Here is a 27988-nt window from a genome sequence, read left to right as displayed (position 1 = left end):
TGTGCTGTGGGAAGAGCCATTAGGCTTGGAGTCAGGACTGAGTGGTGGCAACTGTGTAGCTCGGGGCAAAGTTCTGGGCCCCGTTTCCACCTCCTTGAGGGGTTGGTCTAGACTAGCTTCCTGTGTGGGGCTAGGATGGGTCTTGGGGAGCCTTTAGTTAGCGAGGCCACTTGTTTCCCCAAGTCTTCAGGGCCGGACAGAGAGCCGAACTGGCTTCCTCTTCTGGTCAGTCTGGAGAGGTCCCCGAACGGCGGCCCCGAGGCAGCCTTACCTAGCAGGCTTAAGAGTCAGAGGCTTGGCAGAAGCACAGGCAGGTGCCCAGGGCTCCCCAATTGTCTCCGTGGGTGCAGCCAGCTGCCCTGAGAGATGGTGAGCTCCCCATCCTTGCAGGTATTCAACCAGGAGACTGACGACCCAAGAAGGGACTGATTCCTTTTAAACTAGTAAGGAGGTGGCTTCGGAAGCCTCTTGGGGGGTCTTTGTGTGGCAGGGCAGGGAAGGGCTCCAATCGCTATGAGTCACACACAACCCAACCAGGTCTGGGGGGTGTCTGGGGGGATCCTGCAGGTGGGGATCGCAGTCCCGCTCAGGTATGTCGCCACGTGGGGAGGGGAGGGCCACGGAGGTGGGCCCAGGAGCGGACGTTTGGGGAGCCGGGCCGCCGGAGGACCGGCCAGTCCTCCAGGAACAACGAATGCCAGCCTAGAGCGGCGGCGAAGAAGCGCTGCGGAGCCACTCTAGGGGCGGGGGCGGGGGCGGGGAGGAGGCGAGAGGGGGTGTGTACCGGGCCGTGGCGTCGGCACGCAGGGCGGGCCAGGAAATTAGAGGGCGGGGCCTCGGGGGCCCGAACGAAGGGACGGAGGGGGCGGGGCCTCGGCGGCACGCAGGGCCCGGCGGGGCGGGGCCGCAGCTGCGGCGGGGGGAGGGGAGCCCAGGGCAGGGGAGGGGCGGGGCCGCCGCGGGCGGAGGCCGCAGCCCGGAGCCGGAAGCGGAAGAGGCGCCAGGAGCTGGGAGCGGGGCCTAGCTGGAGCTGGAGCGCCCGGGAGACGGTGAGAGCACCCCCCTCCCGCCGTCATCGGCATCCCCTTCCCCTCCTCCGCCCTTCCCTCCGGCCTGGTGCGTGGGTTGCGAGCGGGGATGGCGGGAGGCCGCGGCTCCTCCCCCTTTGGGCGCCCTCCCTTACTCCTGACCTCTCACCCCTGACCCCGCCAACCCCTATTGGGCCCTCCGACCCCACCTCGACACTACCCTCCCGAGGACCTCGGCTCGGGCCTGGGGGCGGCGGGAGACCACGACCTTTAAAGCCCTCCCGCGCCCTAAAAGTCCCACCCTCTGGAAGTCGCCTTCCGTTCTTAAAAGTCCTCCCTCCGCTGCCCGTCACCCCCATTCCCTTCTCCACCCAAATCCGCCCCGCTATTAAAGTCGCCCCCCGCCCTCAAGATTCTCCCCCGCCCTTACTCCCCCACTCCCTGACCCCGTCAGGCTTCCACCTTAGACTCCCCCATAACATTTGCCGTTAACTCCTTCCTTTCTCCCCCTTAAATCCCCCCAGGCTCTTAAAAGCCCCCCGCCCTAAATGGCCAAGCCCCCCTGCTAAAACTCTTAAAATTAATTCCCCCCGTGTCTCCCCCCATGGACATGCCCAAGGTGGCTCCAGCTGAAGTCTCCCCTCCCCCATTGTGGATGCCCTAAACCCGGTCCACTTATCTTTGAAAATCTCCGTTTTCTCCTAAAATCCCCACCCTCTTCTGCCCCTAATCCTTCCTCCCCCTCCTAAAATCCGAGCTCCGTCCGGATCAATGCGGGGCCTCGCCTCCCTGCCCCCCATCCCCCCCACCTCCGTCACCGCCCCCCCCCACCCTTCCCAGATGGGCCACCCGGGCTAAAATGCCCCGCCCCTTTGCCAATATCGCGGCCCCTGGAATCCCACCCACTAGATACATTTCACCCTGGAAATACAATTATACCTTCCCTCTTCCTTCCGAAATTAACGTGTGGGAAAGATCCGCGCTCCCCAGTGCCCCTTTCCTCAGGCTGGCCCCCCCACCCAAGTTGTTAGCCTGCTGAGCCCACTGCCAGGTGTGCCCGGGGCTCCGGCAGATGTTTGGCTTGGTCTCCCTTATGCCGCCACGCCCACCCCCTTGCTCTGGCCTGGTACCGTATGGCAGCCCGTGGAAACTGAGACTGTGGGTTGGGGGGCGGGGTGACCCACAGAAAGATATGCTGCAGAACCCCGGTGAAGGTATCTCAGCTATTCCAGGAAAGCAAGGCTGGGGAGTCCCCAAAGTAAGATAAGTATTCACAGCTGGGCCCCAGCTGGGTCCTGGGCTGAGGAAAAGAGCAGTGTTTTTGTTGTGATAATTCCAGTCCTGAAAATGAAAGAGATACTTGAGGCTGCAGCCCGGGACTTGAACCTGGTGTTTTCTTACTTGGGGTATGAACACCTCATATCTTTTGCTTTGCCGCTTTTCTCACCTTTGACTATGTGGTTTGACCTCCCCCTCACTCAGCCTGGGTAGAGCAGAACTGGGGTAGGACTTTATAGAGACAACCCCTTTGGCAAAGCAGAATTGGCTGCCTTTCATCTTCCTTCCTCTGGCCCGTTTTCCAGTGCCCTTGAAAAGAAAAATGTTCAACCTCTGTGGTGTGGATTTGAGAGATGGGGGGAGATGAAGTGCCAGCAGTAGTGGCACCAGCAGCCCTCCAGCATAACTGTGGGGATCCTGGGGGAGGGGAGAGGGCAGGTGCTAGCCGTGGCTCAGCTAGATGTTCTCGTTGGCCCAGTTTTCCTAATGCCAGCAACATGTGAAAACTGACAAGAAGGCTGTGCCCTGAGTACCTCTGAACAGACAGCTGGCATCTTAACAGCGTGGCATCTGGACTTGGTTTGACTTTTCCCATTCCTCAGCATGCGGTAGGAAAACTAGAGCAGGTTTGGAAGTACTTTTAAAAGCTGTTCTATTCCATAGCTCACCTCAGAAACTTGGTATTTTAATCTGTTGGGCCCTCCTGGGGTGTTAATGAGTCTGAGAAATGGGCCTTAAGGCTAGCAGACTTTTGGAGGGAGGTGAACCTGGAAATCTTTCATGTCAGATCGAGCCATGGGCAGCTTTCCACCCACTTTTTTGGAAGTGAGTTTTAAAATTCTGTATTCCTCTGAATAAGACTACCCCTAACCAGGTTTTTACCTCTAAAATGAAATCTCTTCGAAAGGAATATACATACACACACACAAACTCACATACTCTCTGTGTGTATACACATATATATGTATGATTATTTTTCATTATTAATTCCTTTTGGATGCTAAGATTTAAGGAGACTTTTGGGTGTGTGTTGCCAAAGGGAGGCTAACAGGCTCTGTATGCTGTTGCCATATGGTTTCTCTCTGTCTGCTTTTCTGTTCTGGGTCATTTGAGTTCCATAGAGCCACTTTGGCAGTTGAAACCCAGCAGCCTGGGTTTTAGTGGGCAGCTGAGAGAGAGATAGCCCTATCTTTGTGGAGGTAGGATCTCCTCCTGCCTAAGCCACCCTCCCTCCCAGTGGTCCTGCCCAGCCTGGGCAGTGAGGAGAAGGCAAAGAGAGTCGTTGGGCTTTGCAGTAAGATTACCTCTCTAACGTAAGGGCTGGCCCGCAGGTAGGAACTTTCAAGGGATTCCACCACCTTACCAGTTTCAGGGGCATCCACTGCAGACTCTTCTAGCTCTTAATACCATCTGAGAGACCAGGAAGAGTTTAACTATGTGTATGGAACTAAGAATATTATTATAACCTACATAGGTTTGTTATAAACTAGATTTGGGGGGAAACCTAGCAGTGTTATTGGAATCCATTCTGTACTTAGGAATAGAGCTGGCCATTGATTTAATGGACAGCAGGATGTCATTTTGGACTGTACAAGACATTTCTCTAAAAACTCCATCTAGGACTTGGAGTCAAGAAGACCAGAATTCAAACTCTTGTCTCAGTCACTATGTGTGACCTTGGTGAGGCATTTCACCTCAGCCTTAGTTTCCTCATCAGTAAGATTGGGATAATAATAGCATTTACCTCCCAGAGTTGAGGATAAAATGAGAAAATGTGTAAAGCACTTTGTAAACCTTAAAGAGTTATATAAATACAAATTACATCACCATTATCATAATCATTATTCCTGGACTCCTCTGATATCTTGCTATGGCCTGGAGGTGAACCAGGTCCTTCAAAACTGTGCTCATGAAACTCCAACTCTGGCCACGTCTTTCTAAGTTGAAGAGTCTTCAAGGACAAGGCCAGGGACAGACTTTATGTCAGAGGACCAGTCTAGTTAAATGTGAAGAGGCTTGTCACTGGGGTAGCCATAGGATGGCAAATATTCTTTGGCACCTTGCCAATAGGGGTTTTGCTCAGTATAAATAATCATAAGATTACCATATCAATGAAACCAGATTTTTAAAAGCACAAAAGAAACACTCTACAGTCTACCGGGACATGAATGAGGGGATGATCTTAGAGGCTCAGATAGTAATCTTTAGCCTAAAGCAGATTCCTAAATCATTTCAAATCCTGTGATTCAGAATGAGAACCTGCGTTAAAATGTCAAATTGAATCAGGCCTGGCCCCTACTCTGGCCACAGTGAAGCATTCTTGGTGGCTATTAGATACATATTTTTATTCCCTAGCTTGGTTGCTTAGCCTTGGGGATAATTACAGGAAACCAACATAAAATTAGTCAGCTGATCTTAAAAGGCATTTTAAACGTAAAGCATTAACCCAAACTCAATCTGAAGTTGTTAGCAGTGCCTCTATAGAATAGTTATCCACCTGGAGTTCTACTTTTGAGGTACCTTTTCAGCCTCATAAGGTAGGAGTTGTGAAAGGGATGGAAAATCATCAGTGAGCATTGTGAGGCACAAAGCTACTTTTTCTCGGTCATTTGGAAAAGTCTGTGCAGTCACCCAGGCCACAGCTTCAGTTTTAGTCACTGTTCTCTTTAGTAAGCAATACAGTTAGTACAGAACTGACCAGCCAGTTGGAGGATTGTTGTAAGTGGTGAGGAGAGGGAGGACAGGACAGGGGTGGATGGAATGAATTAATATTGTATGCCTGTCAAGCTAACAAAAAGGTATATTCCATGAGTGGGCCTCCACGTTCAGTGCTTCAGAGCTGGTGGAATATGGAGCTCTCCTGAAGTCCATCTCATTTTTTCTTGGATCATGAGTGGTGATTTCATTGGAGTAGTAGAGAGATCTTGGTACTGTGCAAACCAGGGACTTCACCATTAGTAGCCAAACTTTAGGGGCCAGGTTTGTGTTGTGAGGTGATTGGCTCTTTTCCAGTCCGGCTGGTGAAGACCACCCCATCCTGCTGCTCCTTCATCTAGGAAAGAGAGATTGGGAGCCACCTCCTTTGCCAGGCAGGACTTGAAGGTAGATAGGAGTAGAGCTTTGAAGTTCAGTTTGGTACTAAAGCGCCGTCTGGTTGGCACACTTTTGGGATACGCAGTGCTCCCAAGCAGTGAAGGTAGAACAAGGTGCAGGAGATAGGTGCTAGAGCTGGACTGGTTCACTAGAGCAACCTGCAGACACCTTACACAGAAGGGACAGTGGGAAAGGTCACCAGGATCAGGGTCACACAAAGGTCAGTAGGACTAGTTTTATGGCTGCCTATCTGCCAGATTTCTATCCGGCATCTACCCAGAATGAGGTGCCCAGTCTAGGTGGTGTTTTGCTGTCTTCTTTCCTCATCATTAATTCAAGATTTGTCACTGTTCATTATGCCTCCATGTCCTTTTTCCCTACATGACCTCCTGCCTTAGAAGAAGTAGTGGAGTCTAGGTTTGGGACAGCAGAGAACTAATGCAGAGAACTGAACAACTTTTTGTTTCCTCACCATCATCAGTAACCGTTAACATGCCCCCATCTCCCTACTTTCTTTGGATCTTACCTAGATGATACCTGCCTTTATCTCCCTCTCCGGACTGGGCTCTGTGGGATAGAGCCAGAGCTACAGAACCTGTTTACCTTACTAAACTCCTTCCCAAGTCAGACTAGGCCTTCAGTCCTAGGTTGTTGGTATCCACCACCAGGCTTATACATGGAAGAAATCTGTTTGTTGTTCTTCAGCAGGAAAGTGTTACTCGTTAGCTGCAGTACACAGGAGGTTTGGCCTGTCTGTCGGTTACAGCCTTAATTTTTTTCTTGATTAATAGCCATGCTTGGGGAGAGGGGAACTTGTTCTCAGAGCTAGAACAATAGGCCCGCTCTTTAATATGCCCCCTGACATGGCTCCACATTGGCTAGGTTGGGAACCTGGTCCCTCAAGTCAGCAGCCTCTGTTTCTGATGGAACCTGCTAGCATTTCCATCAAGTCTCTCTCTTGTGTCCTAGATGCATCACTGTAAAAGATACCGCTCCCCTGAGCAGGACTCTTACCTAAGTCACAGATGGAAGAGGAGGAGGTCTTACAGCCGGGAACATGAGGGCAGACTTCGATACCCATCTCGAAGGGAACCGCTTCCTCCCAGAAGATCTCGATCCAGAAGGTGAGAGCCAGTCAGGAAGGAGGATGGTGGGGAGAGCACTGGGCACCATTTGATTGTGACTCTTAGCTCCCCAGGAGGCCTTTGGGCTTGCTCCCATCATCTTCCTGCCTCCTTGCTATGTCCATTCTTATTCAGCTCCTCCACCAGCCCTTCCTTTCTTTCTCTGATGAATTTAGGTGCATCATCCTTGGTTTCCATATCTTGTCCTCCCGCCCTTTGCTTACCTTGGAGGGCCAGGCTTACTGGTATGACTCCATTCTGTTACTACTGTTCTTTTCCTTCCTTTTTTTTCCCTCCCCTAAATTATCATTTAATGCCACATTTTTGTTTACTCATTATGACCAGGGGGAGAGTTCTTAACCAAATAAGGAAAAGAAAAAAATCACAAAAAGACAAAATAAATAATTTTGATTACTTGAATTTGAAAAAAAATTATGCAGATCAATTTGGTGTAGTTAGGTAAGAAGGTAAGTGGTTGATTAGGAAAACAATTTGTATCAGCTCTCACTAATATTTGATATTAAATTATAATTATATTGACATAAACACTACATGGGGAATTAACACAAATATATAAGACCAAGAGCATTCCTGGTTGCTAAAGTGTATGAACAAAAAGTTCTTCAAAGAAGAATTACACATCATTAAAAGATGTGAAAGATTGCTTCATTTTCACTGATAGAGTCCAAACAACTAAGACCTCATACTCAGCAAATTGGGCAAGAGATGACAAAAAAACTGAAATAGCCATTGTTGGAGGAGCTTCAGAAATCCAGGAGCAGCAAGACATTCTGTTGGTGGAGTGTCCATGGGTCCAACTGTTTTGGAAGTGAGGAAAATGTCTGTTCCTTTGGTTCAGATCTTCCATTGCTAGGCCCACACACTAAGGAGTCAGAAAGAGGGGACCACTGTTCACCCAGATAGAAGAATCAGGAACAGTAAAAAATGCCATGGCTCTGGTAAACAAATTGTAATGCTTCGACTGTAATGTAGACTGGAGTATTACCCTGCATTGGGAATGGTAAATGTGAAGAGTTCAGAGAAGCAGGCAGAAAATTCAGACTGACAGAGAGAGCTGAGCAGAGCCAGGAAAGCAGCGTACAAAGTGAGTACGGCCATGGAAGTGGAGAGAACAAGCCAGACAGATGGAACGCTGTGGTCACCATGACCAAAAAGCTCAGCCCTGAAGAAGAGGCCACAAAACACATGCTTGCTCTGCAGCAGTGTGGGCAAAGGCCTTTGAGTGTTACAGGTGCTGGCAGATGTGGTTGAACTGTGAGGTTCTGTTGAGCTGCCTTTTCCACCCCTCTGTTTTAATTCATTGCTGCATGAAATGGTGGTCTGGCTGGGGTAGGGAGGAGGGAGACATTTGGAAATGAGCAAGATATAAAAAACAAGATATTAGTATATTTTAAAGAGCCATGTCTTTCTGCTCCAAGTTTACCACTACAGCTGTCATTACCTGTTTTTTACCTGTTTTGAAAGTGTCATTGATTTCTTTTGTTTTTGCATCACAGTTGTTTTAGGATATCCCCACCTCACCTTCAACTACCTTTATGAAAAAAGAAACAAACCAAACCAGCTGATAAAGCTCCAATGTGTTTTATTCTGTACTCATAGTCCCTCACCTCTCCAAGGAAAAGAGGGAGGTGCCCTTATGTAGTGAGCCAAGAATGGCCGTCACTATCACAGAGCATTCACCTTTGTTTTAGTCGTCTTGGGAGGCCTTGTCTGTGTTGTTTCCTGATATGCTTTCTTTATTCTGTGCGCCCACGTCTCTGAATTTCTCATTTTTATGTTTTTTTACTGTCTTACTATTATGTTCATTTACCCCAATTTGTTTAGGCATTCCCTAATCCATGGACATTTTTTTGGTTTGTTTATAGTTTTTTGCTATCCCCTCTACCCCCAAATGAATATTTTCCTCTCTTCTGGGGCCTTTCTTGTTGCTTGTTCTTACATGTCTGTAACATCCTTGGGGTATATTGCCAGCAAAAGACTGTCTAGATCAAAGAGTATGTGTGAACAATTCAGTAATTTTTTTTCTCTTTTTCCATTGGGTAGTTTTAGTTTTAGTGTTAAAAAACCAGTTTTTTCAATTAAAAAATCCATTTTCCCTTCCTTCTACCTCACCTCTTGATTTTTTTTGAAATTAATTTTTATTTTTTTCAATCAGCAAAAATCTGCCTTCTCTTCCACTTCCCCACCCACCCCCCAACCTGAGGAAAAAAAGAAAAACCAAACATCCATTACAAATCTAAATAAATAAATAGATTCCTGCACTGATCATGTCTGGCTCTCCACTCTTGAGCCCTTCCCACCTAGAATCATAGTGGATTGTTAACGTTGATCAGTCATGAGTCTTTCTGAGTTGATTGTCCTTATAGTGTTGTTGTGATTCTATAAATTACTCTCTTGGCTGCACTCGCTTCACTCTGCTTTGGTTCCATTAAGTCCTTCCAGGTTATCGAGCCCTCCCTTCATCATTTCTTATATCTCTGTCACACTTACATACCACAGCTTGTTTTGCCATTCTCCAATTCAGAGGAGCATCCCAGTTTCCAGTTCTTAGCCACCACAAAAAGAGCTCCTATAAATATTTTTACATCCTGGAGTACGGTTTATTTTGCTTAAGACTAATCCCTCACTTAATCTATCATTTCTTGTAGTCCCTCACCCACTTTCTCTCTTTGCCCTCCAGTTTTGTTTAGTGAAGTGTATTTCTATACCCAGTTCTGTGTGTCTGCACGTATACTCATCATCCTTTTGACCGATTCAGTAGATAATGAAGTTTGGGTGTCCCCCTCCCCCTTCGTCCTCCTTGTTCGGCTTTTAGTTGTATCCCCCATGAAATGAGCTAATTTTCCCCATCTTTGCTCTTCCTTCCCCTCCCTTAAGTATTCTTCTTCCTCTCCCTTTCCATGATGCTTTGAAGATCATCAAAACATAACAAAACCACTCCCAGGCCCTCTGTCTAATTAGACTTCCTTTATGACTTCTGATAATGATAGGGTTCTGAGAGGATGCACGTATGAGAGTGTAAACAGCTTCTCCTTGTTTGTCCCTATGGATTGTTTACTCATGTCTACGCTTAGATTTCTCTTGACTTCTATATTTGCACTTCAGAGTTTCAGTGCAGCTCTGGTCATTTCACTAGGAATGTTTAGAAGGAAGTCCTCTTTCATTAAAGGTCCACTTTTTCCCCAGTAATAGACTCAGTTTTGCTGGGTTAGTTATTCTTGACTATTTGCCTTATGGAGTGTATTCTGACCTCTCTGCTTCTTTATAGTGACAGCTGCTGAATCTTGTGTGGTCCTGACTATGACTTCTTGGTACTGAATTTTTTCTTTCTGGCTACTTATAATATTTTTCCTTTGATCTGGAAACTTTGAATTTTGTCTGTGATGTTTCTTTTTGAGGTTTCTTTTGGGTGGTTCTTGATGAAGCCTTTCCTCTTCTACATTGCCTTCAGGTTCCAGGAGAATCTGGCCAATAGTTTATGATTTTTAAAAATATCATGTCTAGGTTCTTTTTTTGATCATGACTTTCAGGTAGAACGGTGATTCTTTAAATTTTCTCTCCTTGATCTGTTTTCCATTTCATTTACTTTAGCTGTTTAATACCTCACATTTTGCTCTATATTTTCAGTCTTTTGATTTTATTTTACTATTTCTTGTTGTCTGATGGAGTTATTAACCTCTATTCAATTCATTCTGCTTGTTTATTGCTTGGGCAAGGTTTTGTACCTCATTTCTTTTCTAATTTTTTCTTCTCAATCCATCTATAAAAATATTTTTAACTCTTAAAAAACAAAACAAAACTCTTCTTCTGTCCCAGGACTTCTAGTTGAACCCTTGTGCATGCTCTGTATTTCTTTGAGGCTTTGCTTGTAGGTGCACTGGAGTCATTCTCTCCTTCTGGGTCTGTGTCTTGAGTGTCCTTGTCATTATAATAGCTTTTTATGATGGGATTCTTTTTTTGATTGCTCATTCTTTCATCTTTCTTCTTGACTTTGGACTTTACTGGGACTAGGCTCCATGCTCTTCTAGAAGAGATGTCTGGGTCCATTCTGCTGCTGCTTTCTTGTGGGTATAGTGTTGTGTTATTGTAGCACAGGGACATCTCATGCTGGGGAACTGCAAGGCTTCACTAAGCCCAAAGTATTCTGATCCAGGGCAAAGCCTGTTTTCCAACCTCTTGACCTGGGTTTGGTTCTAAGAAGCCTACCTGAGGACGTGCCACGTCTGGAGTTCTAGCGGACTACTGCTGGACTCACTCATATCAGAGAGCTGGGCAGTTCTGCTTGCTCTGAGGCACAGGACCAGAGACTGTCTTTGGTCTGAGATTCCTTTCCCTTTTATGTGGGTCCTTCTATGTGCTTCTGAACCTCTGCTCACTCTGTGCTCACGCCAGGGCCTGTGGCTGGTCCTGACTGGAATGGCATTCTTAGGCACAGCGACCTCCCCCTCTGTCCCATGTGATTTGTGACTCAGAGCTGAGCAGTGAGCTCCAGGACCAGTAGGGTGCTCTTCCTCCACCCCACACAAGGTCCGGCCTCTGCACTGGGTCTGGGGCTCCTTTTCCCCCTGCTCCCCAGCCTTTCCTGCATTGGAGTGCTCTGCACAGCAGTCCTTGGCTCCACTACCTCCACATGCCTCTGGACCCCATGTAATTTTTTTTTTCTTGAGTTTCCCTCAGGATTTTGGTCTGGTCTAGATCTCTTTGGAGGAATTGTGGGAGATGCTCCTAGCCCTGCATCCTGCTGCTCTGCTGTCTTATCCAGGGGCTTTTCTCATGTCATTCCAAACGTTTTCCAGAATGGTCAGGGTGAGCCACAGCTGTGCGGATGGTGTATTGGTTCACTCATCTCCCCATATTCATGCTTATATCAGCCATCTCCTTTTCAGCTTTGCTAGTTTGCTATTTGATTCCTCCCGTTTTGGGGTGAAGCAAACCCTCTGAGTTATTATTTCCATTTTTCTTACTTGTGATCTAAGCTGTCTCTCATGTGGTTGCTAATAGTTTCTTTTAGAAACGTTTTTCTTATTCTTTGACTAGTTATGTCTCCTTTTTCTTCTCAGGGAACATTTTCTTCCTCACTTGACAGATTGTTTCACTTGTCCTTTGGCTCTCTTCCCTCTGACCTGGGAGAACTCTGAAGTTCATCCTTGCTCTTTAGGCAAGGCCCAGTGCTGTCCAGCCAGTTCTAGAAGAGCACCCCTGGTTGCCCATTTGGGTGGACGGTGACAGAGCCATACCTTCAGGTCCCTGTTTGTCCTTTGTCTAGTGTCTGCCTATTTCTCCCAGGGATACATCCTGTTGCCTTCCCTGTCTTTTGCAAAGGAATGACATTCATGGGCAGTAGGTACAAGCATAGAGGAGAGCCTGGAAACCTTTCTCATCTAATACTAGGTACCTCAGCCCCTGCAGTGGGCAGGACACAGCCTCCTGGCTAAGCAAGGACATCTCCCTACCTTTGGAAGGCCCCACAGGAAGCGAATATGACTGTCTCTCAGGCATTCCATATGCTTCCTCGTGGGCTAGCCTTTGTCTGTAGAGATCTGTTTAGCTCCAACCTCGTTGTATGCCAGATTTCAGGCTGTTTGAGGGGTTGTTTCCCTGGGCCCTGGCATAGGATGGAATTCAGTAGTGCCCCCTAGTTCTCCTTTCCTCACCTCACCTTTCCCCATCATACAGCCATGACCGCCTGCCCTACCAAAGGAGATACCGGGAGCGTCGGGACAGTGACAACTACAGGTTTGAGGAGCGAAGCCCATCCTTTGGAGAGGATTATTACTCAGCCCGCTCGCACCACCGAAGGAGGTCACGGGAGAGGGACCAGCATCGGACCCGCAAACACCCCCATCACTGCCGCAAACGCCGCACCAGGTCTTGTAGCAGCGCCTCCTCGGTGAGTAGTGGCCAGAGCGAGCTGGTCATTGTTTGGTATCCTCACCTTTCTTTAGCCTCCTTTCAGGTGTATTTGACCTGGGTGAGTACCTCTGAACCCTCCTGTGTGTCCTTTGTTTGGTCCGTCGCTGACATAGCAGGTGTAAGCCTGATACTTCGGCCTTCTCCATGGGCAGCAGCAGCAGCACTTGTCTCGACCTCTGGCTCCGGCACCCCGTTTGGCACCTGGGCCTGTCTCTGTATCTGAATTTTGATCTGGGCATTGGGGGTGTTCAGTGAAATCAGACTGGGGAGACTTTTTGTGATTTGGGTCAGCATCACCAGACAGAGTATCTGGAGTTGGTTTCTCTTTTCCTTTGCTCCCAGATGGTGAATGGGAGCTGTTTGGTTTATAACTTATCTGTCCTCAGACCTGATTGTTGCCTCCACTCCACAAACTCATTCCCTTTCCCCAAGCCCCAGTTTTTCAAGACAGAGAATGTTGTCCCTGAGAGGCAGGGACTTTCTCCATGTGTGGACAAGAGTTTGGCTGTCTCTGCAGCCGTCCTTCCTCCGGGAGTCACTCCTTCCAGCCTTAACCCCTACGAGATTTTCTTCTGCTCTTCTTTTAAATGAGTAAGAGGCAGCATTTATTTGTATCACACTGAGGTTTTACAGTGTAAATGGGGTAGATCACACAGTTTGGAAATAATTTCCAGAAATGAATGAATTGACAGCAAAGACTATCAGGAATTACCAGAATAGAGATTTTTTTATTACCTCTGTTGGTTGGCAAGATAAAGTGTGTTGTATAGCCCCAGTAAGTCAAAAATCACGAGTGAAATGGCTTCAGGCTTGGCTACTTTCATCCTCTTCTTCCTCCGTCCCTTCTCTTTGCCAATCCATTTCTCCCCACTCAGTCTGTAAGTGCCTTGAGAAATGATTGTTTTAGTGGAGGGAATGAAGTCCCTTCTTTGCCTTATGTGTAAACATAGGAAATACTGAATAACCACATGTGTGTGCACATGTATGTGTGTACATGTATGTGCGTGCGCACGTGTATGTGTGCAGGTGTGTGTGTGTGTGTGTGTGTGTGTGTGTGTGACATTAAAAGGATTTCCTCTGGCGCGGTCTTGCGGCTTGTCTACTCCAAGGCAGCCTTTAGGATCTGCGACTTCATTTCTGATCGTCCCATCGCACATGTATCTCCCTTGCCCTTCCTTCTGTTGTGGGGGGAGGGGATCGGCTCAGGGATGGCTCCTCCATACCTTCTGACCCTTAGCCAGCACAGAGATCCAATGCCCTCTGAGTGTTTCTTGGACTGGGGCTCCAGCGACTCCTTTTGTCCTTGGGAAGGGCACAGCTGGAGCAGGACTAGTGTGGGTCTGCTTGGCATCTGGAAGCCCTTTGGCTAGTGTCAAGGGCCCATTGGACACAGGAGGATTAGGGTTGCTTTTGAACTGTGGTTTCTTGATAGCAGAGGTAGCATGTGGCAGAAGGAGTAGCCATACTGTAAGTCATCCCGCTGTAGTTTTGGAGGCAGGCTCTGGATCAAGGAGCAGGTCAGGGAGGAAGGGCCTTCGTTTGCTGTGCTTGGTAGTCTGGGCTTGGAAGAGCAGAGCAGAAGCAGGGGAGGGGCAGGATGGGAACCCCCTGGGAGCACAGCAGTAGCTGAAGACTTTCCCGCCCCACCCTGCTGGCCAGCGGCTGCTTCTGGGCCTTATTCCACGCACAGGGCGCTACACCAGGCTAAGCACCTTTCCTGCGCCGCTCTCAAAGTGTGTCATCGCCATGGGGTGACGTCCTTGGGCTAGAGGAAGCTAAGCTGCCACCTGGCCCCCCAGTGGCAAAGATGGAGGGACGTGGGGGGAGGAAGCTTGGTGGTGGGAACCCTGGGGCTGTGGCACTCTCACACCAGCATCCTGAGGAGCAGAGGCTGGTCTTTCCTTCCTATCGGCTGCGACATCCCACCTTATAGATAATGCCAGTTTTCTTTACATACCTGTAGCTGTTTTTTACTTTTCTGTTTTTGAAGTCAGTTTGTGTCTTGACGTGTCCCTTGCAATATCCCTATCGTTATATATGCTGTGTGCCTTATGAAATGCTGGGATCTGGAAAATCCAACCAACCAACCAACCACCGGCCGCCTGTCTCATCACCGTCTCCGCCCGCCTCTGCCTTTGACCGACACCTCCGTCTGCCAATCGGAACCGCCCACCATGCAATTGGTCGGATGGCGTTTCGTTCTGGGGGGCGGTCCTCGCAGAGAAGCCAACAGAGCAGTAAGCGCAGCAGCAGGAGTGTGGAAGATGACAAGGAAGGCCACCTGGTGTGCCGGATCGGCGATTGGCTCCAAGAGCGATGTACAGCCACCTTTCGTAAAACTTTACCTCTCTACTTTCTTACCCCCCTGTTAGACGAGCCCTCTCTGGTTGTCCTGGAGGGGCCTCTAGTGCTTGGGGCTCGCTAGCGGGCCCACCAGTAATTGCCTGAATGAAGCAAACACTAGCAACTTCTGTTTTTAAAGAGTGTAGCAGTGAGAGAGAAACCTTTTTTGTTTTTGAGAATTGAATGCTGTGATCTTACAGGAGCTGCCAGCCCCATCTACTCAGGGTCCTTATGCTTATCTTCTTTTCTCTCCTAGATGAGATTGTGGGAAGCCTCGGAGAAGGCACCTTTGGCAAAGTAGTGGAGTGTCTGGACCATGCCAGGTAAGTGAGTGTTTGCCTCTCTGGGCCCAGGGAACGTGGGCAAGACTGGAGTTGGAATTTGGTTTCAGTGGGGAGACAGTCTTGGTTCTCGATACCCAGCCCACAAGGGTGGGCCCTTGTAGACTTAGAGGTTCTGCCTCCAGGCTTCCTGTTTGTCAGGCAGTGGCAGTGGGGTGCTTCCAGTCCTTGCTGTGCCCCAGGCATACCAGGAGAGTTTAGTTGTCCCCTTGTGCACCAATGCTGGCTTGCCTCCTTTTGCTTCCTAGCCCTGAACAGCCTTTGGGGCCTCCCTCACTCTTCCCTTCCCAGTTCACAGTACCTGTGCACTAGAGAAGCCAGACAGTTTCCAGAGTTACCAGTGTCTTAGCAGGGAGACTTCTGGTAGCAGTAGCTTTCCAGAGTCTGAAGAAATACAAAACCTGTGCTCTGAGTTAGATTTCTACTTTTTATTAAAAGCATATATTTGCCTGCAGCTGGTTTCTTTCAGGCTTACATGTATGGTGTTTACTGCCAGGTGTTTACTTACTCTTGGTTTCCTTTGCCCGCTTTGTGAACCCCCTAGATGATGTGTTTCCCTTGTTTCTCTGGGAGATGCCACTTGGCAGAATCAGACTCTGTACCCAGGAACCAGGGCCACAAGAAGCAAACTTCTTATTCAGCCCTGTGTATAAGTAAGTGCCAGTTTGGCAAGGCTAGGGGCAAATCCTGAGAGTACAGAAATGGCCCTGGGAATTGGGCCACAATGTGTGTTTTCTCTGTGGTTTTAATCAGCAATGATGGTCTCAGGAGTGTGTCCTCACTGATGTTGGAGGCACCTACTCTGCATGCTGCTAGTGAACCCTGTGATCGTGGAAGGTAAAGGCAAGGTGATCTCCTCTCCGTGGGTAATGGTCCTTGTGCCAGCGGCCCCAGTAGTTCTTCTTTCCCTCCCCTCCCTCAGTCTTCTGACACCTGGGCCTTGCCTCCTCCTTGCCCTTACCCATTGAGCTTCAGGGGGGCTTCCTTTGGGAAACTGATGCACAGGCTCACACAGAGGAATGGTTTCATCTTTGGAGCTGAGGTCTTACTACAAACAAGCCAGTAGTGAGCAGCAGGCAGAAGCCCCTGCTGCCATTCATTGAATCTTTGTGGAAATGAGCACAGAGTGAGAGAAATCAGTGGTGGGGCAGCCCTTGGATCAAGGAAACCTCCTTCAGCAGCCTCCTTGATCCTAAGTACTTGTGATCATGGCTCTCCTTTGATTTAGCACCTGCTAAAGCCTATGAGGTGGGTGCTCTTAGGGATACCCAGAGGAGGGAGCAGAGGCCCAGAACAGCTACTGCTTGTCCTGGCACAGACCTAGTAAATGTCAAGAGTGAAATTTGATCCTTGTCTTAGAGCCTTGCACTCTCTGCACGAGCTGTTCTCATGAACAGCTAAAGGTGAGCACATGAATATTCACCTGGTAGGAATCCTGTGGAGGGCATTTCTGCTCAACTAACAGAGCCTCTTAGGATCACCCATTTAGAGCTGAAAGGGGCCTTGGAAACCATCTCACCCAGTCCATCTGCCTAGTTTTCCAGAGGAGTTACATGACGTGTCCAAGGAAGCCCCAGTGTTATAGTGTGAATCCTGGCCTGAGGCCCAAGGGCCCTGCCTTTCTGGCTCAGAGAGCAGCGGATGAGCATGGGGATGACTTGCTAAATGGTTATTGCTGCTTCAGACTCTCACTCATCACCTCCAGGGCCTCATCCTGTAGTTCCCAGACCCAGCCCAGCCCTGTACCTTTGCTCTGTAGGATTCATCCAGGCTCAGGGCCTGGTTCATTTCTCTCATGGCACCATTCCCACCTTCCTGTGGTGCTAGCCATGTTTGTTTGAAGGCCCTAACTCTCTTACCACAGCTCTTGGCACCTTTCAGGGGCTTAAAGCCTTGTGGGACAAGACCCCCTTGCTATAACATTTAGAAGCTTTAATGTGCATTATGCCACTCCTGTCTGCATGGCAAGCCTTGTGAGATAGAGAATCCCAGGATTTAGAGCTGGAAGGGACTGTCTCAGGCCTCGTTGGACTGAATGCCCTCTTTTTATAGGCACAGAGGAGTGACATGACTTGGCCAAAGTCTCCCATTTAATAAGTGGCAGAGTAGGAACTGTGACTCAGGTGTCCTGACTCCTGGGCCACTTGACTATAGGGACCTAACAAGATGGTGCATCTCATCCAAGTATCCTTATTTGACAGGCGAGGAAACTGAAATTTCCTATTTAATAAGCAATGTTAAGTGATTTAACTGTATCACTTGTAAGTAGTAAGTCAGCTGAAGTTGGAACCCAGGCTCTCTGACTCCAGATGCAGGGCTCTTTCCAACAGATCTTTCTTTTTTTGACAGATGGCCTAGTGGGGTGAAAAGTTGCCCAAGGTCACAGACTAAATTCAGGCTCTTACACACACTCACACATGCCTCAGCTCAGTCCTCATCTCTCTTTTCACCAAGTGTGACTTGAATGACCCACTTGCAAAGGAGGAGAGTCCAGGAACAATCTGATTCCCATGGAAGTCTGTTCCCTTCATTTTTGAAAAGTTGAATTAGTTTGCTTTTTCTGGCCCAAAGCCAGAAAAGGACTTTTCTTCTGCACTGAGCAGCATCTTGTCTGAGTCAGGGGATGGGAGGGACGGGGGGGAATAAGAGGCACAGGCTCCTCTTGCTGTAGGGTATTTCACAGATCAGTTATTGCTGAGGAATTGAGGAGCTTGACTAGCCAGGGCTATTTGTCTTCTAAATGATGGAACCAGGACTTGAACCAGGTCTTCCAGCTGAATCCAGTGTTCCCTCTCCTAGACTATGTTCTCTCTGGTTTGGAACAGATAGAAAAGAAATTGTCCAGTGATAAATGCTGAACCAGTGGCTTCAGCTCGAACTGGGCTTCTCTAACCAAGATTAGATAGTCTATAATTCTCCTTGGACTTGAGCCTATGGGTGGAGGACTAGGCTCTTGGCTAGGACAGCTGGGTTAATTGTAAGGCTGGATTAGCCAGTGCCTGACAGCTGTAGGTGAGACTTCTAAAGGAGAAGCTGGTTCAGCTGCCTCTTCTGATGGTAATTTCTTAATAATTTAACTTTAGGCTGGGCAGGTGAAGAAAGATCAAAAATTTGAGTGCATCCCTGTCTGTTAAGAACAGGGTGTGACTGAGGCTGGAGTGGGGTGCTGTGGAAACTCATTGCTATAAAATTGGGATCTCACAGGAATCTAGTGAGAGGGGTCAAATGATAGCTGGGTACAGCCAGGGGGAAGACAGGAGACAGCAGTTTGGAAGAGTCTGTTGAGTTTCTGAGCAGAAGCCAGACCTCTGACACCTTACCAAGCCTGGAGCAGACAGGACTGAGAAATCGTCCTGGGAGTGGGGTAGAGGGAAGGGAGGAGTAGGGCATGGTCTAGATCCTGACCTCTCACTGTGCCCACAGAGGCAAGTCACAGGTCGCCCTGAAGATCATTCGAAATGTGGGCAAGTACCGGGAGGCGGCCCGGCTGGAAATCAACGTGCTCAAGAAAATCAAGGAGAAGGACAAAGAGAACAAATTGTGAGTGTCTCTTAAAGGTCAGGAAGGAAGGAGAGTTAGGGACGGGCAGCCACCCTTTAGTCTGACTTATTAGTCACTAAAGCTTTATCCTGTGTCTTCCGTGGCCTGAGCCAGACCTTCTGCACAGACATGTGCACAAGACCAGACAGCCCTTTCTACTCCCCATCGATCTTTAACCCTAACAGGGGAATCCAGAGAGTTGAGTCTTCCCCTTTGTTCTGACTGCTGCCAGGGAATTCCTCTTAGGGGTGAGTTGGGGATGGTGAAGAGAGATACATTTGTAGAAATGAAGTCTGGGGGCTTACTGAAGGGTCTCACAGTATCATGTCATGTACATGCTGCCCCAAGAGATATTCCGTAAGCATTAGGTAGGAGGTTGCTTAGAAGAAGTTCTGTCTCAGCCAGGACACTTGGGTTCTAATCCAGACTTCACCATCGCCACTGTGTATTCTTGGCCAAGGCATTTCACTTTGGACCCAGGGAGAGGACAGTACTCATCATCCCTCTTTTCACTGGATTATGAGGATGAAACAAAATGCCAAATTTGAAAATACTTTGAAACTTTGGATATTAGAGAAACCCCTAATGTGGTGAGAGGGGGTTCATTGAGTTGTTCAGCCTTCGGTAGTGGGTTTTAGTGCTCTTGGCTCACATATTGAGGGCCCCAGCTTTCTTCTCTGGTGCATTGGCTTGGATGAAACTAACCCATAAAGGAAGGAGGACAGGACAGGTGGAAAGGTAGTGGTCCAGACTAACGTTTTCTCCCCTTTCCCCCAGCCTGTGTGTTCTGATGTCTGACTGGTTCAACTTCCACGGCCACATGTGCATTGCCTTTGAGCTCCTGGGCAAGAACACTTTTGAGTTCCTGAAGGAGAACAACTTCCAGCCCTATCCCCTGCCTCATGTTCGGCACATGGCGTACCAGCTGTGTCATGCCTTACGATGTAAGTTGGTGCCTGCCTTGGGGTCCACCTTTGGGATCCCAACAAATGGTCCAGCCTCAGCAATTTGTTGTTTAGCTGTTGGCATGATGTATGTATGTACATATGTATGTATGTACCTGTTGGGCAGAAGGGGCTTTTTAGGTGTTTTGCACCTCTTACTAATAATAGTGAGAAGAAACCAACATTTGCTGAGCGTTGGTAACTAGAAGCTGCCCAAAAAATAAAATTCGGCATGGCATATATATACGTATTGCCATCATAACATCTCTGATGCCCAAGGGATAGAATCCTTAGGGAGAGAGCCAGGCTTTAGACTTGGGATAAACTGACTTGATCAGGGCAGAAGCATTGCCCTTTTCATTGGCTCTGCACCCCCCTACCCTCCAACCCCACCCCCATCAGTCAGGCTCTGAGTATCCCTGGGCTTGGTGGTGTTGGATGCAAGAGGAGCAGAGAGCCCCTGCAGGGGAGCTCCCAGCCTCTCTGGGGAACATATGACACATTCCACAAGACAACCAGAGAGTGTGTGACCAGGTGCTGCTTTCTGTGATGTGAGAGTTTGAAGTGTTTTGAGAGTTTAGAGGGGAGTGCTCAGTGTTTGCTAGAGTTTGCTGAAAGGGATCTTGAAGGATGAGTATGATCTAGAAAGCAGAAAGAAAGAAGGGCTTTTCAAATGAGGGAACAGCCCAAGCAAAGACAAAGTCTGAGCACACATAGAAGTTAGTTGAAAAGCAGTGAAGAGTCTGGTTAGACATAGGTTGGGCGAAGCCTGATTACAGAGGGCCTTGAATGTCAAATGGAGAGGTTTCCATTTGTTTTAGCAGACAGCCATTTTAGGACCTCAGAGTAGGGGAAATAGTGTGACGAAAGCTGCCTGAGGAAAACTACAGTGGTCCAGGCAGTATTGGAGAAGTGTGTTGTGCATGTCAGCCCAGTCTGAAGTGATGAGGGCCTGGCTGAGGGGACAGAAACCAAGAGGTAGAAATCTTCCTTTGTGAAAGAGATTGATCAGATCACTCTCCCCTGCTCAGAGAGAATAGCACATCCTGAGCCCTCACTTCAAAGCCCTGGGGAAGGAACCGGGAGGGCACAGGTGCCCTAATTTTAATTCCTGTGGCTTCAGATTTCTTTGACATTTTAGAAACGTGTGACTTGTGTCCCATGATGGCCCTGCTTGTGTCGAGCACCTTGGTGGGGTTCCTACAGCAGATCAGGAAACCCCAGGGAAGGATCAGGGCTGAAGTGAGGGACAGGGCAGGCTCCCAGAGGTGCCTCCTCTGCCCTCTCTCCATCTCTTCCCTTTTCTCATCATGCCACCTCCATCTTTTATCTTCCCTCCTCAGTTCTGCATGAAAACCAGTTGACCCACACAGACCTCAAGCCTGAGAACATCTTGTTTGTGAATTCTGACTTTGATACCCTGTACAATGAGAACAAGGTACAGTAGGGGAGCAAGACACCCTCAGGGAGTGGGGAAGGGTGGTGAAGAGGGGCTGAAGGAGGCCCCTGACAATGGGGTCTGTGCCTCCCAGAGCTGTGAGGAGAAGTCCGTGAAGAATACCAGCATCCGAGTCGCTGACTTTGGTAGTGCCACCTTTGACCACGAGCACCACACCACCATTGTGGCCACCCGCCACTATCGCCCGCCTGAGGTGATCCTGGGTGAGTGGCCCTAGGATTCCCACTTCCCTGGCCACCTGGCGTTGTGGGAGATGGGGGTGGGGTGGAGATTGGCAGGAGGCATGTGCGCGAATTGGGTCGCCATAGTTAATGCATCTGGGTGGATGTCCCAGTGAATCTGAGTATAGTGTGAGACACCCTCCCCCAGAACACACCTGGAAAGCATTGCAAGGTTCAGCTGTCCATTTACATCGCTCCAGCAGCAGCAGTTTTGTAGACTGTCATGTAAACCCCAAAGCAAACAAAGAACCACACCCAACTCCTAATGGTGGACTTGCTGCTGATGAGCCAGTCCCATTTCAGAAAAGCAAGTATCTCTGGATGCACATTTTGTTAAAATGCCCAGGACAGTGGCGCCTCCTTGTGTCTGCCTGGCTCCAAGCACAGCAGCATTATAGCAGGGAGCAAGGGGAACAGAGGACAGGTCCTGGCCTCCAAGAACAGCATGTACTTGAGGAGCTAGGTCTGAGGTCCCAGCTTAGCATGGAGCAGCTGTCAGAGCCTTCTCACACAAAGCTGGCCACCTGAGCCAAGCAGGGACCTTGAGGGCCTTTGGACCCTACCCAGCTTGGCAGGGTCATACTAAGGGACATTTCTTTTGTGAATTTCCTGTTGTGTTCTAGGATTGCGAAGATCTGCCAGGTGCTCCTGACAGGATTGTGGGCAGGGAGAAGGATGGGTGGGGGGTCCTGAGGGTGTGGGAGTGTGGGGTGGAAATATCACCAAGTGATTTTCTGCCACAATTTATTAAGCAAGCACTGACTGGGTAGAGCCTTATACTGGGCGCTGAGGCAGTAACAGAGACAATGTCTTTGCTCGTGGGGCTTTGAGTTTCATGGGGGAATAATACAGATGTACAAGAGTAAAGTGTGGTGTTGGGAGCCAGAAGGTCTGGGTTCAAGTCTGGGCTCCACCTCATATGACCCTGGGACTTTGAGTGAGGCCTCACTTTCCTCATGTGTTAAATGGGAAGGCTGGATCCTCTGACCTTCGAGGTGCCTTTGAGTTCTAGCAGTCTGTGGCATCCCTTGGGCTACCATGTGGGACACGTTCTCATGGCATCTTTTCCTCTGTCATTTCAGAGCTGGGCTGGGCGCAGCCCTGCGACGTCTGGAGCATTGGCTGCATTCTCTTTGAGTACTATCGGGGCTTCACACTCTTCCAGGTATTCCCCCCACCTCCTCCTTCCCTGCTCCTTTTTCCCCACCAGGCACCTCTTCTGTATCTACCCGATATTGTTTTTGTCAGTCGTCAGGCATTGATTGAGCACCTCTTGTATACTCAGGCCTGTTCTAGGTGCTGTGGGGGAAACTAGAGAAAGAGAAGACATTGTGTGTCCTAAAGAAATTCCTAGTCTGGCCAGGGAGATTGGACCATGGGATTCAGACTATGGATGTAGGAAATCAGAAAAGAGATTTTCATAGACTAGAGTAAGCAGGAGAAGGATGAAGTATCTGGCAGACCAGTCCAGGGAAGGCTCCCTGGAGGAAATTGCCATAGAGGCAACTGGTGGGGCATTTATAGAGGGCAGGGCCTAATCAGGGAGACCCAAGGTCAAAGTTGGTCTCAGACACTGTAGCTGTGAGACCCTGGGCAAGTCACTTGACTTCTATTGCCTCAGTTTTTCTCATCTGTAAAAGGAGGATAATAATGGTATGTTATCTTCTAGACTTGTTGTGAGGACCAAATGAGATATTTGTACAGTGCATAGCACAGTTCCTAACACATGGTAGGTGTTGTATAAATGTTCATTCCACCCTACCTCCCCATCCCAACCCTGGGGAGTACAACTTGGACTAGGCCTTGAAAGGATGTTTTGATAGGGAAGGAGTGGGTTCCTGGTAGAAAATTTCATGACAAAAGGTGCAGAGGGGGCAAACTTGGTACACATCTACAAGTGATTCTAGCTTGTTCTCACATCTGAGGGTCCCACCACCCAAGTCCTCCTGAGTCTCAGTGAGTTTTGAGGAAAAGTGGTAGAGCCAGCAAAAATGTTTGAAAACCATTCTGGGGCAAAACTAGTATTTCATTATTGCTTTTTGGGGGGTATCAAAGTGTGATAGCAGCTAACTAGGGTAGGTGACCAATAGGACTTGCTGAAGAGAGAACTGTCCCTTACCACTGAGGGTCCTGACCAGGCTAGAGTGTTGGAGGATAAGTTTGTAGGGGAGAAGGGCGTAGATTGTGTAGGCCTGGAATCCCACAGTGGCCGAGGAATTTGGACTTGATTTTGGGATTGGTGAGGATCCTTTGTAGCTTTTCAAGGAAGTGAATGGTCTGGTGAAAGTGGTACTTACCGAAGATTAATCTGGCAGTGCAGTGTGTACAGCGAAAGCTTGGAGGAAAAGGAGAGTTAGGGGCTGAATGCAGCTGATGAACTCGAATTTTGTCCATAGAGGACAAAGTCTTGTCCAGTTGAGCACCCAGAGCAGGCATGTCCTCATCCCCAGCCTCCCACTTGGCCTTCAGGAGCCTTATAAAGCAGCTTGTTCCGTTGTGGGACAGCCCTCAGGCTGATCTTTGGCTAACTTCTACCCTTGGGCTGTGGTTCCCTGATCCACAGATCTCTCCCCTAAGTCTCTTCTCTTCACACTAAACATCCTCCGTCACATTGTCCATTTTTCCTTCACTCTCCTCTGAGAGATTCCTGTGATGTGGTACCCAGCTGTGGCCTGAGTGTGTGTGATAATAGTCCTCTGTCCTGGTATTCTCCTGCTGTCAGTTCAGGGTTAGATGCCATTAATTTTGAGAGCAGCTTTCACACTGTTGGCTTGTTCAGTTTTTTTTATATTAATGCCTATACTTACGCAATTAACTTATTTTTAATGTAAGTGCAGAATATTTATATTTAATCTTTTTTTAAATTCTCCTGTTTTTGGTTTGTTGTGGGTTTTTTTGCCCATTAGCCCAATCTTGGGATTTTTCTGAGTCCTGATTCTGCTGTTCATTACATTGGCCATGCCTTTCTGAAGCTTCAGAGTGCATGAGCAGGGAGAGGGAGGTGATGCAGTGGGGAAGAGTACTAGGTTTGGAGTCTTGGGTTTCAGATCCTGACTCTGCCACCTGTGTGACCTTGGATAAGTCACCTAACCTCTCTAGGCCTCATTATCCTTAACTGTTAAAACAAGGGGTTTGGACTAGATAGATGATCTTGAAAGGCTGTGATTGTTTTCATCTGAGGTGCTGATAAAAGTGTTGTACAGAACAGGGCTTTGAGTATGCCCTTATTTGTTTTTCAGGTTGGTAATTAGGATCTATCAGTGCTCTTTGAGTCCAAGTGTTCAGTCCATCAGGAAAATGTCAGATGTTTAGCTAAAATCTAGGTAGTAATGTTGGTGGTATTCCCATGATCTGCTAGTTAAGTAACCCTATTATACAAAAGGAAATGAGAAGGTAGTAGGATTGAAGGGTTATTGGTATTTCAAATCTGAGATGCCATGAAGGAAGTCAAGACTTATCAACAAACTGGCCACAGAAGAGAGCAGAGAAAGTGTTTTGGATGCTTTGAAGTTGATTGACTGGTGGAAGATGGTTCCTGGGACAAAAATAGGGGTTTGGAGAAAGAATTTGACTCAGGTTTATTCTATCTCGAACAGGCCTTTCTTCTGTTCTCCCTTCTCCTGGGTCATTAATTGGTTCTCAGGAGCCTTAGAATGTCTTGTCTGGTTCCTGTGGACCACTATTCTTGGAAGCCAGAGGGGTTGAGGATTTGTTAGTGCAAAAAGCCCTCACTCCATCAGTCTGGTGGAATGCCCTTCCTAAAAGGCAAAGGGGCTATCAACAGTCCACTCCTTAGACTGCCTTTGGGGAAGGAGTAAGAACTGGAACCTCACACTTTTCTGTTTTGACACCCCCTCCTCCCAGACCCATGAAAACCGGGAACACCTTGTGATGATGGAGAAGATTCTGGGGCCCATCCCCTCTCACATGATTCATCGAACCAGGTAAGAAGTCTCCAACAGATATCTAAGGAATTACTGGTTTACATTGGGAGTAGTGGACTTTGATGAGTCCGGGTTTATGTTTGAAACCTGACTCAGGCACATGTTGTGCGAATATTTCACCCATCTATAAAATGAGGATGCTGTTACTTTATAACCCCCTATCACCAGGTGACATCAGGCTGGTGGAGTGAGAATAGTTATTTGGCCCCAGGGGCTCTTGGATTGATTTAAGATGAAATCTTAAAATCATATCTGTCCACAAAAGCATTCTTAATGTATAAACATCCACTGGCAGTCATCCAGCCTCTCCCTGAAGACCCCCGTGAAGGGGGAGCCCCTCCCCTTTTAGGGCAGTTCTGCCTACATCTTGATCTCTGTACCACTGCCCCTCCTTCTGCCTTCTGGGGCCTACAGAACAAGCCTACTCTCTTCCATGTACAATTCTCAGGACCCTGAGTCTTCCCAGGTGGATCATATTCCCCAGTTTCTGCATCTGATTCTTACATGATGTGGACCAAAGGCCCTTCTGGTCACCTTCTGGATGCTTTCCAGCTTATGAAATGGCCTCTTTCAAGTGGGATGCCCAGAACTGAACATGAAGTAGTGTGGCCAGGGCAGACCAACACCTCCTTCTTCCTGGAAGTTACACCTTACTTGATGCAGCTCTATTTAGGATTAGCTTTTAGGGCTGCCATAGCATAGTGCTGACTCAGAATTTTCAGAGCTCTTTTCAGAATGGTCTTATGGCCACACTTCCCGTCTTGTATTGTGAAGCCGATTTTGTCGTACCCACATGTGAGACTTGGTATTTATTAACCCTGTTGACTTTCATCTTCTTAGACTGAGCCCAATGTTCTCACCTGATGCTATTGGACAGAGCCAAACCCAGGTTGTGTGAGGGCCACAGGGTCCCTAGGTGGACACAGGCAGTCGTGTTTGGAGCCTTTCAGGCGAAACCCTGCATTTTGTAGCCTGCCTGCACTCCATTCTCTACCCAGAGGGTTGGAGGTGGGCATCCTAACCCTGCTGTTGTGCTTCCAGACTAGGGCCCCAAACGAAGCCTCTCATTCTCCTCCTGCCCCACTTTTCTTGAATCATATATGGTTTGATCTGTCTGAACTGGCTTCTTCTCTAGCTCTGTGGTGCCCTTCCACCCAGCCCCATTTTCCCTTCAATACCTCCTGGCTTCCTTTTTTCCAGAAGAGGTAGCCTGGCAAAGTGGGCAAATCACTAATCCTGAGTCAAGTGTCCTCACCAGTAAAGGAATAATGATAGCAGTAACGCTTAGCCCACAAGTGACAATCTGTGCGCCAACCTTAAAGCCCTCTCTAATGTCATCTGTTATACTCCAGGAAACAGAAATACTTCTATAAGGGAGGCCTGGTTTGGGATGAAAACACGTCTGATGGCAGATACGTCAAAGAGAACTGCAAACCTCTGAGGGTGAGTGACCTAGTCCAGAAGTTGGGGCAAGGACAGGCAGGATTTAGAGCAAGGGCTTCTGAAGAACTTGGGTTGAAGCCTGGTTATCCTGCTCATTCTTTGTGTGGCTTGAGACAAGTCATGGCCCATCTGGTTCTGTGTCCTCATCTGTCAGATGAGTGGCTCAGACTTCCAAACCTCAGCTAAAATTCAGGGAGGTAGGTAGGAAGCATAAGGAATAATCTTTGTTTCAAAGTGCTTCATTTCTGGAGGGGCTGGCAGGGAAGAGAGGCTTCCTGCTGTGGAGGATGGAGTGTCCTGAGGCAGGGGTTGGCCATAGTTGCTGACAGACTGGCCCTTCTTTGCCTCCCCTCCTCAGAGTTACATGCTCCATGACTCCCTGGAACACGTCCAGCTCTTCGACTTGATGAGGAGGATGTTAGAGTTTGATCCTGCTCAGAGGATCACATTGGCTGAAGCCCTGCTCCACCCATTCTTTGCTGGCCTGACACCCGAGGAGAGGACCTTCCGATGTAGCCGAAACCTGAGCAGATGACAGGTGTCCAGCCACCCGGCCTAGGGATGGGGGGAGGGCAACAAAGGGAGGGGGCCTGGGGCCCATGGGGATGTCTGTACCTCCCCCCCCTCCATCCTTTGTCATCAGGGCTTCCTCGTGCTTACAGAGCCCCAGAGGGGAGGAAGAGCAGACGCTTACCAGAAAGCACAGATTTGACCCAAGATATTTATATGTTGTAAAGTTAAATAAAGTGTTTCTTACTGTTTGATAACTTCCTTGTACATGTGTCTGTCTTCCAGGGCTCAGTGTCCTGCCCTGTCCTGTTTCCAGAGCTGGCTCTACTCCCCACTTCACTTTACAGACCATACTGCCCATCCCACAGAGAGGCCAAGGTGACACTGGCACCCAGGTTTTCTGTGCTACAAAGTGCTGCCCAGCTGTTCTTCTGTGTGTACACTAGATGAAATTCTTCCAGGGCAGCCGTTGGTACCATTGAAGTCACTGGAGCTGTCATTTTCTAATTCAAAAATCACAACAACTTTTCAGATCTTAATAGTTTGTCAGCAAACTGTATAATGGAAAGAACTGGAGTCTGTCCCTCCTAAGATCCTTTCCAGCCCTGTCTGGGGTGTTCTCAGCTGTCTTGCGCAGACTTGCTTTGTTTTGGCCCCCAGCAAGAACTAAGAATAATGGGTGCCAACTTCAGCTTGAGATAAGGAAGAGCTGCCCAGTGTGAGGCAATGGAGTATCAAAGAGGGGCGTCTTCCCTCAGTAGGAGCTGGACTAGAGCAGGCAGAGGC

The 27988-nt window shown here is 48.5% G+C and overlaps 1 protein-coding gene across 4 annotated transcripts; it reads left to right on the top strand.

The window, feature by feature from the left end:
• Nucleotides 1-96: 96 nt before the first annotated feature.
• CLK3 (CDC like kinase 3) lies at nucleotides 97-27741 on the top strand. 4 transcript variants are annotated; one of them, XM_072628352.1, is made up of 14 exons: nucleotides 97-390; nucleotides 6369-6523; nucleotides 12221-12434; nucleotides 14679-14775; nucleotides 15057-15123; nucleotides 18565-18681; nucleotides 19459-19625; nucleotides 20969-21063; nucleotides 21158-21287; nucleotides 22388-22470; nucleotides 25170-25249; nucleotides 26602-26692; nucleotides 27051-27230; nucleotides 27488-27741. In XM_072628352.1, exons 1-13 carry the CDS (start codon nucleotides 367-369, stop codon nucleotides 27225-27227), a joined length of 1497 nt encoding a protein of 498 aa, XP_072484453.1. In that variant the 5' UTR covers nucleotides 97-366; the 3' UTR covers nucleotides 27228-27230; nucleotides 27488-27741. The 4 variants fall into 4 exon arrangements, with proteins under 4 accessions (XP_072484453.1, XP_072484452.1, XP_072484455.1 ...); XM_072628354.1 differs by lacking the exon at nucleotides 97-390 and adding an exon at nucleotides 944-1049; XM_072628351.1 differs by lacking the exon at nucleotides 27488-27741 and having other exon boundaries at nucleotides 159-390; nucleotides 27051-27459.
• The last annotated feature ends 247 nt before the right edge of the window (nucleotides 27742-27988 follow it).

Source organism: Notamacropus eugenii, chromosome 1, assembly GCF_028372415.1.
Source record: "Notamacropus eugenii isolate mMacEug1 chromosome 1, mMacEug1.pri_v2, whole genome shotgun sequence".
NCBI lineage: Eukaryota > Metazoa > Chordata > Mammalia > Diprotodontia > Macropodidae > Notamacropus > Notamacropus eugenii.
This window is presented reverse-complemented; position numbering and strand designations above follow the sequence as displayed.

Excerpts from the sequence above, each read along its gene's own strand:
- CLK3 (XM_072628352.1), top strand. The coding sequence starts at position 367 with ATGGTGAGCTCCCCATCCTTGCAG. Across the intron at positions 12,435-14,678 it reads CTTGTAGCAGCGCCTCCTCG|AGAAGCCAACAGAGCAGTAA; the intron begins GTGAGTAGTGGC and ends CGGTCCTCGCAG. Across the intron at positions 22,471-25,169 it reads GGGGCTTCACACTCTTCCAG|ACCCATGAAAACCGGGAACA; the intron begins GTATTCCCCCCA and ends CCCTCCTCCCAG.